This window comes from Plasmodium chabaudi, assembly GCF_900002335.3.
Source record: "Plasmodium chabaudi chabaudi strain AS genome assembly, chromosome: 5".
Taxonomy (NCBI): Eukaryota; Apicomplexa; class Aconoidasida; order Haemosporida; family Plasmodiidae; genus Plasmodium; species Plasmodium chabaudi.
Window position 1 is genome coordinate 862,242 of NC_030105.2, and position 15,700 is coordinate 877,941.

The 15,700-nt window shown below is 23.7% G+C and overlaps 7 protein-coding genes across 7 annotated transcripts; 4 read left to right on the forward strand and 3 right to left on the reverse strand.

The window, feature by feature from the left end:
• Positions 1-173: 173 nt before the first annotated feature.
• Positions 174-881, forward strand: PCHAS_0523600 (conserved Plasmodium protein, unknown function; the record flags this gene model as incomplete). The annotated part of the gene is made up of 1 exon (XM_740960.2): positions 174-881. The coding sequence occupies one exon, from the start codon at positions 174-176 to the stop codon at positions 879-881; it is 708 nt and encodes a 235-aa protein (XP_746053.2).
• A 391-nt stretch (positions 882-1,272) lies between these two features.
• Positions 1,273-1,886, reverse strand: PCHAS_0523700 (AP-4 complex subunit sigma, putative; the record flags this gene model as incomplete). The annotated part of the gene is made up of 2 exons (XM_740957.1): positions 1,273-1,531; positions 1,705-1,886. The coding sequence occupies 2 exons, from the start codon at positions 1,884-1,886 to the stop codon at positions 1,273-1,275; spliced, it is 441 nt and encodes a 146-aa protein (XP_746050.1).
• A 347-nt stretch (positions 1,887-2,233) lies between these two features.
• PCHAS_0523800 (BSD-domain protein, putative) lies at positions 2,234-2,856 on the forward strand (the record flags this gene model as incomplete). The annotated part of the gene is made up of 2 exons (XM_740959.1): positions 2,234-2,294; positions 2,507-2,856. The coding sequence occupies 2 exons, from the start codon at positions 2,234-2,236 to the stop codon at positions 2,854-2,856; spliced, it is 411 nt and encodes a 136-aa protein (XP_746052.1).
• A 395-nt stretch (positions 2,857-3,251) lies between these two features.
• On the reverse strand, positions 3,252-4,637 carry PCHAS_0523900 (conserved Plasmodium protein, unknown function; the record flags this gene model as incomplete). The annotated part of the gene is made up of 1 exon (XM_740961.2): positions 3,252-4,637. One exon carries the CDS (start codon positions 4,635-4,637, stop codon positions 3,252-3,254), a length of 1,386 nt encoding a protein of 461 aa, XP_746054.2.
• Positions 4,638-6,804: 2,167 nt separating this feature from the next.
• Positions 6,805-7,371, forward strand: PCHAS_0524000 (apical asparagine-rich protein AARP, putative; the record flags this gene model as incomplete). Its single annotated transcript, XM_731861.1, has 1 exon — positions 6,805-7,371. One exon carries the CDS (start codon positions 6,805-6,807, stop codon positions 7,369-7,371), a length of 567 nt encoding a protein of 188 aa, XP_736954.1.
• A 2,000-nt stretch (positions 7,372-9,371) lies between these two features.
• Positions 9,372-10,566, forward strand: PCHAS_0524100 (glideosome associated protein with multiple membrane spans 2, putative; the record flags this gene model as incomplete). Its single annotated transcript, XM_731976.2, has 2 exons — positions 9,372-10,053; positions 10,148-10,566. 2 exons carry the CDS (start codon positions 9,372-9,374, stop codon positions 10,564-10,566), a joined length of 1,101 nt encoding a protein of 366 aa, XP_737069.2.
• A 925-nt stretch (positions 10,567-11,491) lies between these two features.
• On the reverse strand, positions 11,492-14,995 carry PCHAS_0524200 (conserved Plasmodium protein, unknown function; the record flags this gene model as incomplete). Its single annotated transcript, XM_734212.2, has 1 exon — positions 11,492-14,995. The coding sequence occupies one exon, from the start codon at positions 14,993-14,995 to the stop codon at positions 11,492-11,494; it is 3,504 nt and encodes a 1,167-aa protein (XP_739305.2).
• Positions 14,996-15,700: the final 705 nt, after the last annotated feature.

The following is a 15,700-nucleotide window of genomic DNA, read 5'->3' on the forward strand; positions in this document are numbered from 1 at the left end:
ATAAGTAAATGTTATAGAAAGGGTTTGCTTAAATTTGATGATAATCCTTAAGAGCATATTTCAAGTGAACCAACATAAAAAATAAAGGAGGTGACAAAAAGTGAAAACATTAAATGATACGTATTGGATCTTTACTATTTTTAAGTAGACAAAACGGGAAGTAGAAGAAAAAAATGGAAGTACCGATGAAGGGAAATATTCAAACAAGAATGCAAACAAAAACATTGACAAAATTATATATGAAAAATGATGTGACAAATAAAAAAAATACAAGCTTAAGAAATAAAAGTAGCAAGAGAAAAATCGAATCGAAGGATAGGAAAGGTAGGAAAAGAACTGTAAAAACATATTTAAAAAGTTGTGATAGGAAAAGGAAGAAAGAAAAATTATATGTTAAAAAAATTGATAACTCAAAAAAAAAAAAAAAGAAATCAAGCTTTTCATCCAATATTAATATAATTAAAAAAGAAACAGATAAAAAAAATAATAATAATATAGTAAATAGCAATAATTGCAACGATTTTAGTAACATAACTAATACATGTATTTATTTTCACAATAATTATAACGATGAAAAGAGTGAAAATATGTATGACATAAAAAATGAAAAAAAAAAAAAAAATAACGAAGATACAAAGAAAGACAAAAATTATATATATAATTATTTACAGGATAATGGTATTGAAATAAAAAATGATAGATATATTTTTAAATATAAAAATACATTAGATAAAATTCAAACTTTTATATTTCCTATATATAAATATGGTGATAATTTAATAGCTAGAAATAAAGCAATATTCTTGAAGATACATATGCACACATGTTTATTTTGTCAAAATGGAATACTTTGTAATTTTGTAGAAAATTATATGATATAAATATTTGTTTTTCTCTTCATCCAGAAAAATTATTATCTCATCAATAGCCATCGTTACGTCTTATTCGTTGGTCTCTGCACCATCTTGGTTATTGCAATTTTGGCACGTCTACTTCGCCATTTTGTCACGTCATCGTTTGCATAAATTCACAGCTGCATGTTCCAGTCTGATTTTTATGTATGTATATCTTTAATGATTTATTTTAATATTTTAAAAATTTTATAAAAATTTGGGTATATACATGTATGTGTATAAAATATTGCCGTTCATAATATATGATGATCTATATAGTGTGATGCATTCTGTTTTTTATCTAATTTAATAGGATGTATGAAAACGAACATGCATATTGTATATGTATATGTATGCATGTTTGTGTGTGCGCGTTTGTTCATATTTTTAATGAGTATTTATCCATCAATATGATTGGTCTTAAAACATTATTCTTATTCATGTCACATATTTCACCATTACATATAATTTCATCTATAATAAAATGAGTTTTATCGATGTTAAACATAATATCAAGTTCGCAAACATTTTCATAATATTTATCTAAAATTTCAATTATATTATGAATCATTTCGAGGATAGCAAACTCGTTAACGTCTTGGTTCGTGACACCTACGATTAGGTATAGGCTGGCATATCTGAGAAATGAAAAGGAAAGTTAAAATGAACTAAGCACGAGCTATGCACGAACTAAGCATGAACTATGCATAAAAATGTGATAAATTATAATGTAAGCATGCATAATAATTGACAAATTTTTTATCGTTGTAAAACATGGGGATATGACATATGTTTGATGTACTATCCTAACCTTCTGTATATAATCTTGTACTCTCTAAATTGCAAAAAAGAGCATTGATAGTCTACTCTGGATAAGCATTTTCTGATTAATTCGCCTTCGAGTATTGTTTTTTCTTCGATACTTAAATTGTTATAATATTGGCTAAGTCGGGTTTGTCCTTGTTTGTTAACCATCAAAATGAATTCTATCATTTTTTTATTTTTTTCATTTATTATTGATAGTAAAAATAGAGGCGAAAAAGGGGAATAAATAATACAAATTAAATGAATATATGGAAAAATAAAATAGCTATATAATATAGAAAAAAAATATTTTTATCTTGCGAAAGAATTTATTTATTTACGTTTTTTATTTTTATTTTTTTTTTAAAGTATGCATAATAGTATGGCCTTGAATTTGCAAAAAATATTTTTTTTGTATGGAATACCAGATTGAGCGTATGGCTATTTACGTAAACTGGTGCTTATAATTTAACAATAAAAAAATATAATAATATAAAAAATATGACTTAAAATATGTTTGCTGTAATTTTATTATAATGGGGAATAAACAGGGTAAAAGAAAAAAATACGAGCTATGTGAAATTCAGTACGAAAAAGGTGATATATATAAAAGTTTATACATATATATATGTTATGATTTATATATTAATGAAGTATAGGCATACACGTGTTGTGTTGTGTTTGTATGTGTGATGCAATTGGTTAAAACACATTTTATAGCGTTATAGATACGAGAGAAATGTGTTAACATTGCCTTTGGTTTTTATTCGCTTTATTTTTTAATTGATGACTTGTCATTTTCTTTGTAGAATTTGAATTAAAGCCTCCATGGCAAGAACTTATTATATGGGCACTTGAAGATTTAAATGCAAGCTTAAATATAGCTATAATTAAAAACATAATTGAAGAAATAAAAGATATAACAGCAAGTGCGGAATCATTTTTTAACATAACTGAAGGACATTGTATTGGAGGTTTTATGTTTGATAATAAATATGTTACATGGGCATCATTTTTATTAACAGAAATAAAAAGCTTAAAAAAGGTGAGATATTATATTGTACCTAAATTAATTAGCGAAGATGAATTTTGGTTGAAATATTTTTCAACTATAAAAATGATAATAGTCAAGCATGCGTTTGAAAGTAAGAAGCAGTGATAAATGTATAGGACAATTATATATTTATACAAATTTATATAAAAATTGTATTAGACGTTTTTTTTTCGTTTTTTTTAGTGTCCATATTTATTTGTGTAGCAATTGTTTAAAATATTCAATCCTTCATTTTTTTTGATTTACTAGATTAAAAAGTTTATAAGTGCGTCTATCACATATGTAGATTTGCATTGCATTAAAAATTAAATATTAAAATAAAAAAATTATTAAAAATTTTTAAAAAAAAAAACTAAAATGGCGTACAAAAAATTTTAAAATAATGTTTAAAAATAATTTCTCCATATTGGAGGTATGCATATGTATGCCTACTAAATCGTTTATGTTTTTTTCCAAAGAATTTATGCTATATCTGTGGTAGGTAACATTTTAAAGAGATTTTATGATGAATTTTCTTGTGATTGTGTTTCCAATGAATGTATAGATGTTAATAATGCTACCATATGCTTTTCCGCATTTTCTAGAATATCTTTCTTTTCTTCCAATTCGTGAACAACCTTATTAACTTCTTCAAGTTCCTCTTTTTTTTCTTTTAATTTGGCTTTATTTGTATCAGCTTCATCGTTTTTCTTTTCCTTTTTCTTTTTTTTATTTTTTTTCTTTTTCTTTTTCGATTTAGACTTTTCATGAGAATCATCACTATCTGAGGTATGATCATGGTCATCATCGTGATCATCTTTATCGTCAGATTTTTTATGTTTTTTTTTGTGTTTTTTAACACGTCGTTCCTTATCATAATCATCTTCGTCATCATATGGTCGCTTCCTCTTATAATTGCCATCGTCATCCGCATATTTTCGCCTCCTTCTATAATCGTCATCGTCATCTACATATTTTCGCCTCCTTCTATAATCGCCATCATCATCTACATGTTTTCGCCTCCTTCTATAATCATCATCGTCATCTACATATTTTCGCCTCCTTCTATAATCGTCGTCTATATACTTTCCCTTCTTCTTATAACCGTCATCTACGTATTTTCGTCTCCTTCTATAATAAGCGTCTTCATCATAATCCATAAATTTGCTTCTACGTTTCTTATAATTATCATCATCATCATCATCTCCATATTTTTTTATTTTCTTATAATCATCTCCATTGTCTATATAATTTCGTCTTTCCTTATAATCTTCTTCATCATCATCTGCATGTTTTGCTTTTTTTTTCTTCTTGTTCTTTTTCTTCTTATTCTTTTTCTTCTTGTTTTTTTTTTTCTTTTTTTTTTTTTTTTTGTCTTTTTTTTTTTTTTTCCAAGGTTTAGTCTTTTTTTTTTTGCGGCTTTTCGTTAATGAAAATAAATTTCGCCTTTTAATAAGTTTATTTTGAATATAATCACTAGTATCTAATAAAGTTTTTTGTCGAATTGCAATATCTTTTATGAAATCATCATTATTTATGTCAATACTTATTGCGTTTTCGTCATTTTCACTTGAAATATCTAAATGATTAGCACTATTATTTATATGTACAAAACTGTATCCATTTCCTTCTTTAGAATAATTTAAAAAAGATTTCAATGACTTATAAGTAAATTTGGTTGCTTCATTGTTATCCCATGTTAATCCACTGTTACCATAGGTTTGGCCATATTCCGTCTGTGGATAATAATAGTATAAATTTAAATAATTTTTTGCATTGTTATAAAAATGGTGTGCTATATTTTTACTGAAGCATAGTATGACAATTGTATTAATTAAAACAATAATATGCTTTCTCTTTAGTAGACAGTTTATGAGTGCATAGGCTGAAGATTTAAAATTAGACATTTTTAACTTGATTATTTACATACACTTTATATATATTCATTTGCCATTCGTTATTTTTTTTTTATATTATATAAAAATTAATATTTGTTAATCATTTTGTTTTCTTTTTTTTGGGGATTGTTTTTCTATTTTGTATAACTAGTAAAAAAAATAAAATCTTTTATGTCTGCAAAAATAGAAAGTGTTATTTTTCATAAAATATATAAAAAAAATAATAATAATAACAAGTAATAATATAATTTACCAAAAATAAAAGGTGCATCAATGTGTTTATTTTATTATTGTTCGTTGTGCAATTATTTTGTGACTATTCTATTTTTTTTTTATAACATTTTTCTGTTGGCTGTGTAAATAGGTGTATGTTTTTTATTTATTTTTTTTTTTGCATTAAATCATAATTTTTTTATACTTATTTGTAAATGTTTAAATAAAGTATTATATGCAGATTAATATTTTTTTACATTAATATAAAAAAAGTTAAAAAGAAAAATAATTTATAGATTATAAAAATATAGAATATATGTATACCTTAAAAACAATAGGAAAATATACAATAATTTTTTAGGCCTATTAAAAATTATTATTTTGATATATTACAATATATGGTAGGAAATGTAATAATTTCAAATGTGCAAAAGAAAGACATACATTTTTTATGAGCATACATAAAATATTATTATTATTGGCTAGTTTTATTTCAAAAAGGTGATTTGTTAATGTTTTTTTCAAAATTATAACATGGTTGTACATATTAAATTATTGGAAAATAGTAAGAATGTATTTTACGATAAAATAATTTTATGCGAGTCCTTTAAAAGATTAATGTTGTAGAAATATTGTTTGATTTTAAAAAGGAGAAAAAATGTATCCTTAAAAATGTTTTAAAGGGTTTGAAAATATGCTAAAACTAGTTTGTCGTTTATATATATTTATTACAACAGCAATAAATAATATGAACAAATCATGCTAAAAATGTATATATAGCTAGCGATTGTATTATAAAGAGACAATATTTAAATTAGAAATATTCTTGTTATTAATTAATCAATCTTTATTTATATTAAAATTTGATGCCATTCGAATAGACGATTATGCATCATGTGAACAATTTATAAGCATGTGTGATCATACGCATATATGTGTGATGAGATTCTTTCTTATAGGAATTCATATAAATTAGCGTGTGCATACTTATCAAACCACACACATAAACATGGTATAACATTTTTTATGTTTTATATTTGGAAATCGTTTCGACTTTTGCAACAGTCTAGCGTTCTTATTTAAATTGGTAACAAAATAATAGTCTTTCTAACTACAAGTATGTGTAAATTTATATGGTCTTAGCTTTAGTTATTTCGTTGAAACAAATGTGTTACATTATAGTAGCAAAACAAAAATGATAATATTTAAGTTTATTAATATATTTCATAGCGTATTATCAGATTCGATGTATATATAATTTGATTACACCATTATACAATTGAATGAATTTAAACAAAGAGTTAATTTACATTTATGTATGGTGTTTTTTATAACATAATAGAAACCTTTATATTCTATATTTGTTTTCTTTAATTGAAAAAGAAATAATTGTGTATAAGTCTATTTTACATGTATGTATGTGGAGAATATACTAGCATTATATTGGAATCGTTTATTTTATTGAAATAATTTTTATTATGCGAAATGAAAGTCATTAAATTTTGTGTCTGCGTTGTGGTGCTTTAGCTAAACTTACGATAATACGTGGGGGTAGGAATATGCACATAATAGTATACAACGAATTTTATTAGATATTTTTTCGAATCACATATTAAAAATAATAATATAATAAAATAAAATAGGGAAAAAACACGATATTTATTCATTAAAACATTTGATATTGTTAATTTTTTCTCCTTATCTTTGGAACACCATTTAACACTAAGGCAATAAATTTTATAAAATTTTTAATAAAAAAATATAAGTTTATTACATATATATATTTGTTAAATAGTAAAATATTGATAGTGATTCCAAAACTGATTAAGACATCAGTGATAGGAAGAGATAGATAAAGATCGTTTATGACAAATAAAAAGTTGAATGCATGTATTGATTAAGAAAGAAAAACATATCTATAAATTATGAAAATATAGGAAATAATATTTATATATAATTTTTTATGAAAAAAATGATGTCGAAAAAGATTATTAATCTATTTATACTTTGTATATTTTATTATTCCATTGATCAAATTAGTTCAAGAGAAAGAGAAAAGAAAGTTAATTTATTAAATAAAATAGATCATAAACATGGGAATTTAAAAACCATAAATCCACACAATAACATAAAGGAAAATGAAAAAGATAATTACAATTATGATAAGAAAGAATCTTTCATTTTGTTAAATCAAAAATTCAAAGAAGATCAATCAAATGATGATGAGGAAGATGATGAAGAAGAGGACGACCATGATCAAGAACATGATCAGGAACATGATCAGGAGCACGATCAGAATAATAATAATGAAAATAATAATACAAATAATGATGCTAATAATGTTGCTAATAATGATGCTAATAATGAACAAGCTAAACAACCCGGAATAGTTCAAAGCCTCAAAGAAGCCTTGCCTCCCCCACCTCCAATAGTTCAACCTCCACCTCCACCTATGACACCATCAAGTATTGCAGGACATGTTGTATCAAATGTTTTCCAGGCTGGATTAAAATTAATAGGTATTCCATAAAGGAATTGTATACATTTTATTATGAACAAGTAAATCATTTTTTTTTATTTCATAATGATATTTATGAAAATGTACTTTGAAAATCACAATTTTCATTCTATACCTTGTAATTTGTTTTATTTATTTTTAATTTTGGGTTTAAATTTTTTTTTTAAATTAAATAGTTTAAGTTGTAAACAAACGACATACATGTATATGTATTTGTTATGAAAATCTTTTAAAATAATTTTTAATAAATATCCCAAATTATTAAAGCTGAGAAAAGAAATGAAAGTATTATTGACGTCAAAAAATGGTATTAATAATGCTACTTTCGTTTTAGTCCATGGGATAGACTGTTCCTACATGTGTGTATGCATGGATGAGAAATATAAAATTAAGAATTAATATGTCTAGTAAAATAAAAGGAAAAAATGTGTCTGGCTTTAAAAAATGCTAAAATTCCATAATAAGACAGGTTTAGACAAATTAATTTTTAAACATTCTTTTATATATGTGTGCACGTATTTTTTCAACCAGCTTAATTGTGTTAAAAATTGTTTAATATGTGTAAGGGGTTTCATTAAAATGATCTATTGTTTATTTATAGTTTTGCCTTTATAATTATACCGACAAATGTTTTTAATATGTATATATAATGATTAGAAATAAAAGGTTTATACAGTTAATTAGGTATGAATGTATTTTTCCCATACTTTCGAATACTGTAAAATTAAAAAAAAAATACTTTCCATTTTAAAGTTAATAAAAATTGTTTATAGAGTTCTATAAAATTTTATAAGATGAAAAATTTGAGGTTAACAGAATTCTCAGAAATTCGATAAAAAAAAATATAAAATAATGATAAAATTTTTTTTAATAAAATAGAGAGGAAATAACCAAGAAAGTAAAACAACGAATGTAATGGGAAATATAAGAAAGAAATATACTGTTAAAATTATTTTGAAAATTGGAAATAAATAAAACACGCATATTTGAAATATATATAATGTGTATATAATAATATTCATAAAGATTTTGTAATTTTTTGTTGCACCGTAGTACATACATGGTAATTTTAAAAAAACATATAATGGAAAAGAATTTAATATATATGTTGAAAAAAAAATTCTATTATATTTTCCAACAGTACACATATATGTATAAATATATTTTCCGTAAGAATAATAAAAAACATAATTTACGAATTTAGTGAATAGTTATGTTTATTATAAATGTCTTTTTTCTTTTATCATGAAAAAATAAAATCATATTATGTGTAATAATATATTTCCCTTGATTTGTTTTTATTTTTCAAAGAAAAAATAATTAAAAATATAAAAATTTCCGTTTGGTTAAATGTGTGTGCTACACCCTTTTATGAAGGAATAAGCGTATGTGTAAAAAAAAAAAAAAAATATAAATATAAAAAAAATAATATTTCCATCATATTCCCTCCCTAAAAAAAAACGAAGAAAATATTACGTATCTTATAATACACAAAGGAGTGTGGAATTAATATATAGTGCTATTTATATAAATATCAAATTTTTACCTTTACCTTTTTTTTTTTTTTTTTTGATACAGATATGAACTAAATTGATATATACAATGAACACATTAAATTATATATTTTTGATGTTATTTTAAGTTTTAATTCATTGTTTTAATTAGGAATTTCGAAGAATTTTTTACCCAAATATATAATTAATTTGGCTGTATAGATTTACACAATAATTTTAAATTGAAAAGTAAGAATATATATATAAGGGCGTGTTACATATATTTGTGCAATTTTGCAGATATTACGTATGTACATAATTTCGCATGTAAAATCGTGTAAAAATAATTACGTGTATGCATATATTCGTTTTATAACGTATTAAAAAAAATATTGTGACTTATAAACATATTCATAACTTTGTAATAAAAAGACAGGTTTAAAGCGGATAAGTAAAGCGCATATATATAAGCAGACAAAAAAAACCATATATATTTTTCATTAATATTGTAAATACAAAATGTATTCGTACGGTATGGAAGGAGATGATACTTATTTACCCCAGGTCCAGTATCCATCTCCATATGAAAATCAATATCAAGATGAAGAGTCCCCAAGTCCAAGAGGAGAAAATCATACTCCTTTCATAGGATATTTTAGTTCTCATTTATTAAGAACTGGATTTCTTTTACAATGTGTGTCATTAATATTAATGTTTGTATTTTATTGGGCATTTGGAGGAACTGGAATTTTTATATTTGATTTATATGCAGGACCAGAATGTGTTAAAGTATCAAGTGCATTTCATTTAACAATATCAGTTTTAATGTCAATATATTTATTAGGTACATTATATATAGCAATGTTCCAAGTCTTTGTAGCCGATAATAGTAAATGGTGTAGAGGATTTAGAGCTGGATCTAAATTATTATCAGCAGCTGTTACCTTAGACCTTTTATCATCAATATTAAGATTAGTTCAATATTTATATGCATATTTTTATATGAATATGAGATGGTGGGCACGATATCAACAAACCAAATCCGACTGGACTTTGTTACATTTTGGTAGTATCGTACATAGTTTTGCATTATTTATGTATGGAGCAGCCTTTTTCTATATGGAAGCTTATCATGATGAGGGTACCTATGAAGAACTCGCATGGTCCAACTTGACTTTATTCAAATTAGCTGGATTAGCAGGTAGGCATAGCAGCACGTGTGCATGTACTTATGAAACCCTTTTTATTTCCACACACTTATTGAGTGAACATATTTATTATTCCTTCCTTTTTAGAATTGTTAATGGTCTTTTCTGGATTCGGAGCCTTCTTTTCAATTCTCTTATTGGGAGCAATAATGTGTGCAACAGTTTGGGCCTTCTCCTTCGAGCCTTTGTTAGAAAAATGGTCACCCGAATTACACAGCAGAGACATAAATGCTGATGTATTACCTGAAATAAAACATGATGATGAAAACGGTGGATATAATGAAGAGAATATGTATGAACCATATAACCCTAATCCTGAAAATATGGAATATAATGAAGAAATGATTAAACATAATGCAAATGAGAAATATATAAATGGAAATGCAAACTTTTATGATCACAATAATGGAATTCCAACAACTTATGATTATTCACAAATTGAAGGTCAAGTAAAACAAAATGCTGAAATGGGAGTCTCTGAAAATAAATATATTGCACAATATTAAAATGGAAAGGTGTGAAGAAAAGATATATAATCTAGGCATATGCAAATTCATATGTAAATAACATTTTTAATTTGTGTGTAAATGTTTGTATATATTATATGTTTGTAAAAGTCTAAATAATAATACATTTAGACAAATATGATAAAACCGCATTATTTGAAAAATATATATGGTTGTAAATTTTAATAAATTTATTGAAGATATTTAGTAAAATTTTTTAGTTATATTTTTATAATTGTTTTATTGTTATTTATATGAACGTTAATAAAATTATCATTTTTTTTTTTTTTTACGCTTTTACTTTTTTTAGTATTTTTTTTTATGGTATTAAAAATATGTTGTTTATGTAACTCAATATGCATATTAATATAGGTATATATTTTTCATCATTTTCCACTGAATGGTCTATATAATTTCAATATATATTACATCCCTATGTATAAGCGTGCTATTTATATAACATTTTGTTAATATACGAATAATCACATGCATATGTACATATTTATATGCATGTTTATGTGCACGCCTATGTACCAGTTGTCATATTAAACTAGTAAAATGATGTTTATTTTATTAACACAATATAGTATATACCCCTACATGTATATCCATGGATATACTTAAGTATGTACATGCATATGATGGATAAAAACTATATATAGGATATTTTGTTTCTACTAAAATAATTATGATGATTAAAATGGTGTAGGGATTTTATTGATTTCGTATTTTCAGTTGTACAAATTAGATGAAAGTTGACGAAAAAAAATAAAAAATAAAAAAAAACATGTCGAAAAAAAAAGATAAAACAAAATGGTGAGCGTGTGTATCCTTATACTGGGCAGGATAGAGAATACGCAAAGGTGGTTAATTTATAAATGTAATATAAGTAGGAAATAATTTCCTTTTTTGTAGCTTCAGCATATTATGTGGGTTGAGGTTCGGCTGGTTCAGGAGCTTCTTCCTCAGTTAGGGCTTTATCTAAAAGTTGTTTTTTTTGTTCTAAATTTTTATCCATTTGTAACATTAAATTATATAAGAAATCACAGTTGGTTGAGAATTCTTTATTTTTGACAATAGTATATAAATCTATATATTTAAGAATAAATAATTTAGCTAGCCTGAATTTAAAAACAGGATTATTTTTACTTTTTTCATCTTCTTCGATTTCATTAATTGGATCATTATCAATATCCATTTTTTTTTTATAATCTTCTAATTTATCAATTAATTTTTCGATTAATAATTTATGTTCATTATCTTGTTTCTTTGAATTAGTAATAGTTTCATCATCATCGATTTCCCAAAATTCTCCTTCTCTTCTTAAATAGATTTTATTAATTTCGAGTAAATAATTATTCATATTTTTTAAAAAGCTATAATTGGTAAGTATATTTTTTTTAGATTTATCATTCAACTCGTTGGAAGTGAAAATTGTTTTGGATATATCATTCGAATCGCTTATATTTGTAAGAGATGGCAAAGAGATGGATTGGAAATTATTTATATTTTCACAAGGGGTATTATCTAAAACTTTCGTGTATTTATAAATATTTTTAGTAACATTTGGATTATCTTGATTTATTTCGTAATAATAATTCATTATATTATTTAATGTTTCAAAATGTTCAATTATATTTATTAAATTATAAAGAGGTGAATTATTATTTATTATTCTTTTACTATATCTATTTGCTTCATTTTCAATATCAGGATATTGCTTAGTAGTATCTAGCATATCTATATTTTTAAATTGAAAATTTGTATCTATATTATCTTTAGATTGTTTGGTTATAAATTTTTTCTTCCAAATATACCAACAATATTCTGTAGATAATAATAATTTAAAATGATCATAATTTTTAGAATGATCTAAATAATTAATTAGATCTGTCATAAAATTGTACATAATTTCTTCCGTTTTTTCGTTACTAATTTTTGAATTATTTTGTGAATTGTTTTTGGTATCAATATCTTTCGATTTTATATTTTTATTATCATTATGATTGCTTGTTGGGGCAGTAGTATTACTTGTGTTACTGTTCATATTTTCTTTCGCATCTTTTTGATTCGGTTTAGTTACCCTAGTATTTGATGAGGAGTTCTTATCTTCATTAGTATTATTATTATTGGAAGGTGTTGCATCGTTTTTATTTTCATTATTTGTTTCTTGTTTAAATATTATTTTTTTTTTCTTTAATATATTATGTTCACAATTTAAAAAATTTAATGCCATAAGAATTTTGAAAAAATATATATTTAAAAAGTTTTCATCATGTATTAGCATATTATATATATGTCTATTCCCTAAAAAATCAAAATCTGAATTATATAGATATTCTCTTACAGTATTTATATTTAATATATTTGTTTTTTTTAATTTTTTAATATAGAAATAAAATGTTTTAAATGCATTGTATATATCTTCTAATTCTGATTTAGCTTCTGTAACGAACATTTCAGGATATTTTATAAACATAATAATATAGATATATGAAATATATACATTATAATTTTCAATTGGTTTATTTTTTATATTTATTTCATGTGAAGTTATTTTTTGGTTTTTCTCGGGGTTTAAATTGTCTGGAGATATTTCGCTTAGTTTTCTTTTACGGTTGTTTTTGTTTTCAGCACCTTTTTCAGTCTCTACTTGAGCATCTACACTAGACGCAGTTGCATTATTTGACTGTGTCTTACTATTATTGGTTGCAATTTTTGTGTCCGTGTGTGAATTCGTATTATGGTTGGAAGTTTCGTTATTTTCCAGTTGGTGTGTGCTAGTTTGGTCGTGGTTATTTAAATTTTCATTTTGGAATAACTGATCTTGTATTTGAGATTGGATGATGTTTTTTAATTGTTCATAATTTGTAATATTTTTTTTAATATTTAATTGGAACTGATCATAAATAAGAGAACGATCATTTGCTGCATTAACATGAGATTTGAATGAATCGTAAAAAAAAAAATTCAGATTATTTTTTAAAGACTGTCTATTACAAAATCCTAAATGATTATTTGGTAGACACTCAGATAATAATATATTTAGAAAAAAAATATTTTGAGATTCGTTTTTTTCACTATTATTGCATTTTTTTTGTAAAATTTTAATAAATCCAATTAGTTTAGCTCCGACTGTTTGTATTTTGATCATATCATTAAAAATAACATTATTTTGAAATAGTTTATATTTATATATAAAATCATTTTTATTTTTTATAAAGAAATTAACAAAATATTTTACAAACTTAATTGGAATGATATTTGCAAACTCAGTTAATATTTCAATCAAATGTGTTGTGTTAAGATAATATGGGGTTAATAATAAACAAACTTTTGAAAAGATAACAATTAATTTAGAAATAAATTTAGATAATTTTACTTTTGAAATAATTGAAAAGAAAAATGCTTTTAATTCAGATATAAAAGTGTTTAAAATTTTATTAAAATTTGCATCATTTGTTTTTATTGGATTTTCATTTTTATCTTCATAAGTATTTATATTTTTAAGAGAATGTGATGGTAAATTTTCGCAATTATTATTTGATGGTAGATTAACAGTTCCTTCTATACTATTTGAGTCTAGTGGATTTTTATCAGTAAATATATTACTATCATATGAAATAACTGATTGTTCGTTTTTTTTATTATCTATATCATAACTTTGTAAATAGTTCATATTATCTTTTTCTTTATTTTCTTGCATTTGTGCATATTCAATAAAATGAAAACATTTCGTTATTATATTTTCATTTTGCAAACTGTTTAAAAGGATTTTAAAATAATCTGCTATGGATACTATTGCTTGATGACCATTAAAAAAATATATTTTTTTTTTTAAATCGCTAATTTTATTTGAAGAATTTTGACACTGTTCCTTGTTTTCTTTATTATTATTGATCGCATTCTTTTTTTTTAAATGTTGACTGTCTGTAGATTTAATTATTTTTGTACTGTCTTTATTTATATATAGGCCATTAATAAAAACATTGTAAAAAAAAATAGGATATGATCCATCGTTTAATAATTCATTATTCATATCATATTTTTTTATATTATTTAAAAATTGTTTATTTTGTTCATATTTATTTAAATATTCTTTTTCTGAGTTTAATATGTTTAAGTAGTCATTGGCTAGGTTTTTTTTTTTGTTTTTTCTTAATTTTCTTGCTTTTTTAATTTTTCTTATTCTTTTTTTTTTGTTTTTTAATAATAATATGAAATTAAATTGTTTTCTATTTTTAATATGCTCTATTTTGTATCGCTTTAAGAGTATACCAATTTTTTTATTAATAAGATTTGTATTTATGTCTTCCCTATTGATGTATGCACACTCAGTGGTTGTCTCATCGTGATCACTATGTTGTGTTAATTTTGATTGTTGGTTCATACATTTTTTATCATTAGTGTTGGTCATTTTGATTGTCATTTCTTTTTTTTTGTAGGATTTGAGCTGTTTAACTCTTTCCAGTATGCTTTAAAAGATGAATAAAAAAAAGCTTGAGAGTAGGTAGTTGTTTACTATTATATGCTATTCCCTGTTTTGTACTTATTTATGGCATGACAATTGCAATCCATTTATTTTGAGGTGCGTAAAAAGGGAGGGGGTACTATTTTTGTTTATTGGAAATATATGAAATATCAAGGGACATATGTGTTTATATATGTACATATCTCTGTGATGTTATTTTCATTTTATATTTTCCGTGTCACAATTTTGTTATTAAGCAAGAAAATGGATTGGTGAAAGAATATCGAAAAGAATTTTAAAATCACTGATTATTTAGTCGCATTATTAATTGAATATATGGGATGCATACATTATGCTATTAACGAAATAATAAACATGTGGACTATGTCAATCATGTAAGCATAAATAAATGAATAGATGAATATATAACATTGTTGTGTTTAATTTTGTATTCTTTCAAATCAATATTATTGTTACGAATAAAAATGCATATATTTCCAAATTACATAAAAAAAATACTCAGCTTAAAATGCTTTAATACTTTTTTATTCATAAAGAAATATATAATAATTTTGTACATAAGAAAGAGATAAAAAAAAAAACAAATTTACATAATTTTATATTAAACGAAATATTTTATTTTTGTAAAATTACAGTATTTAT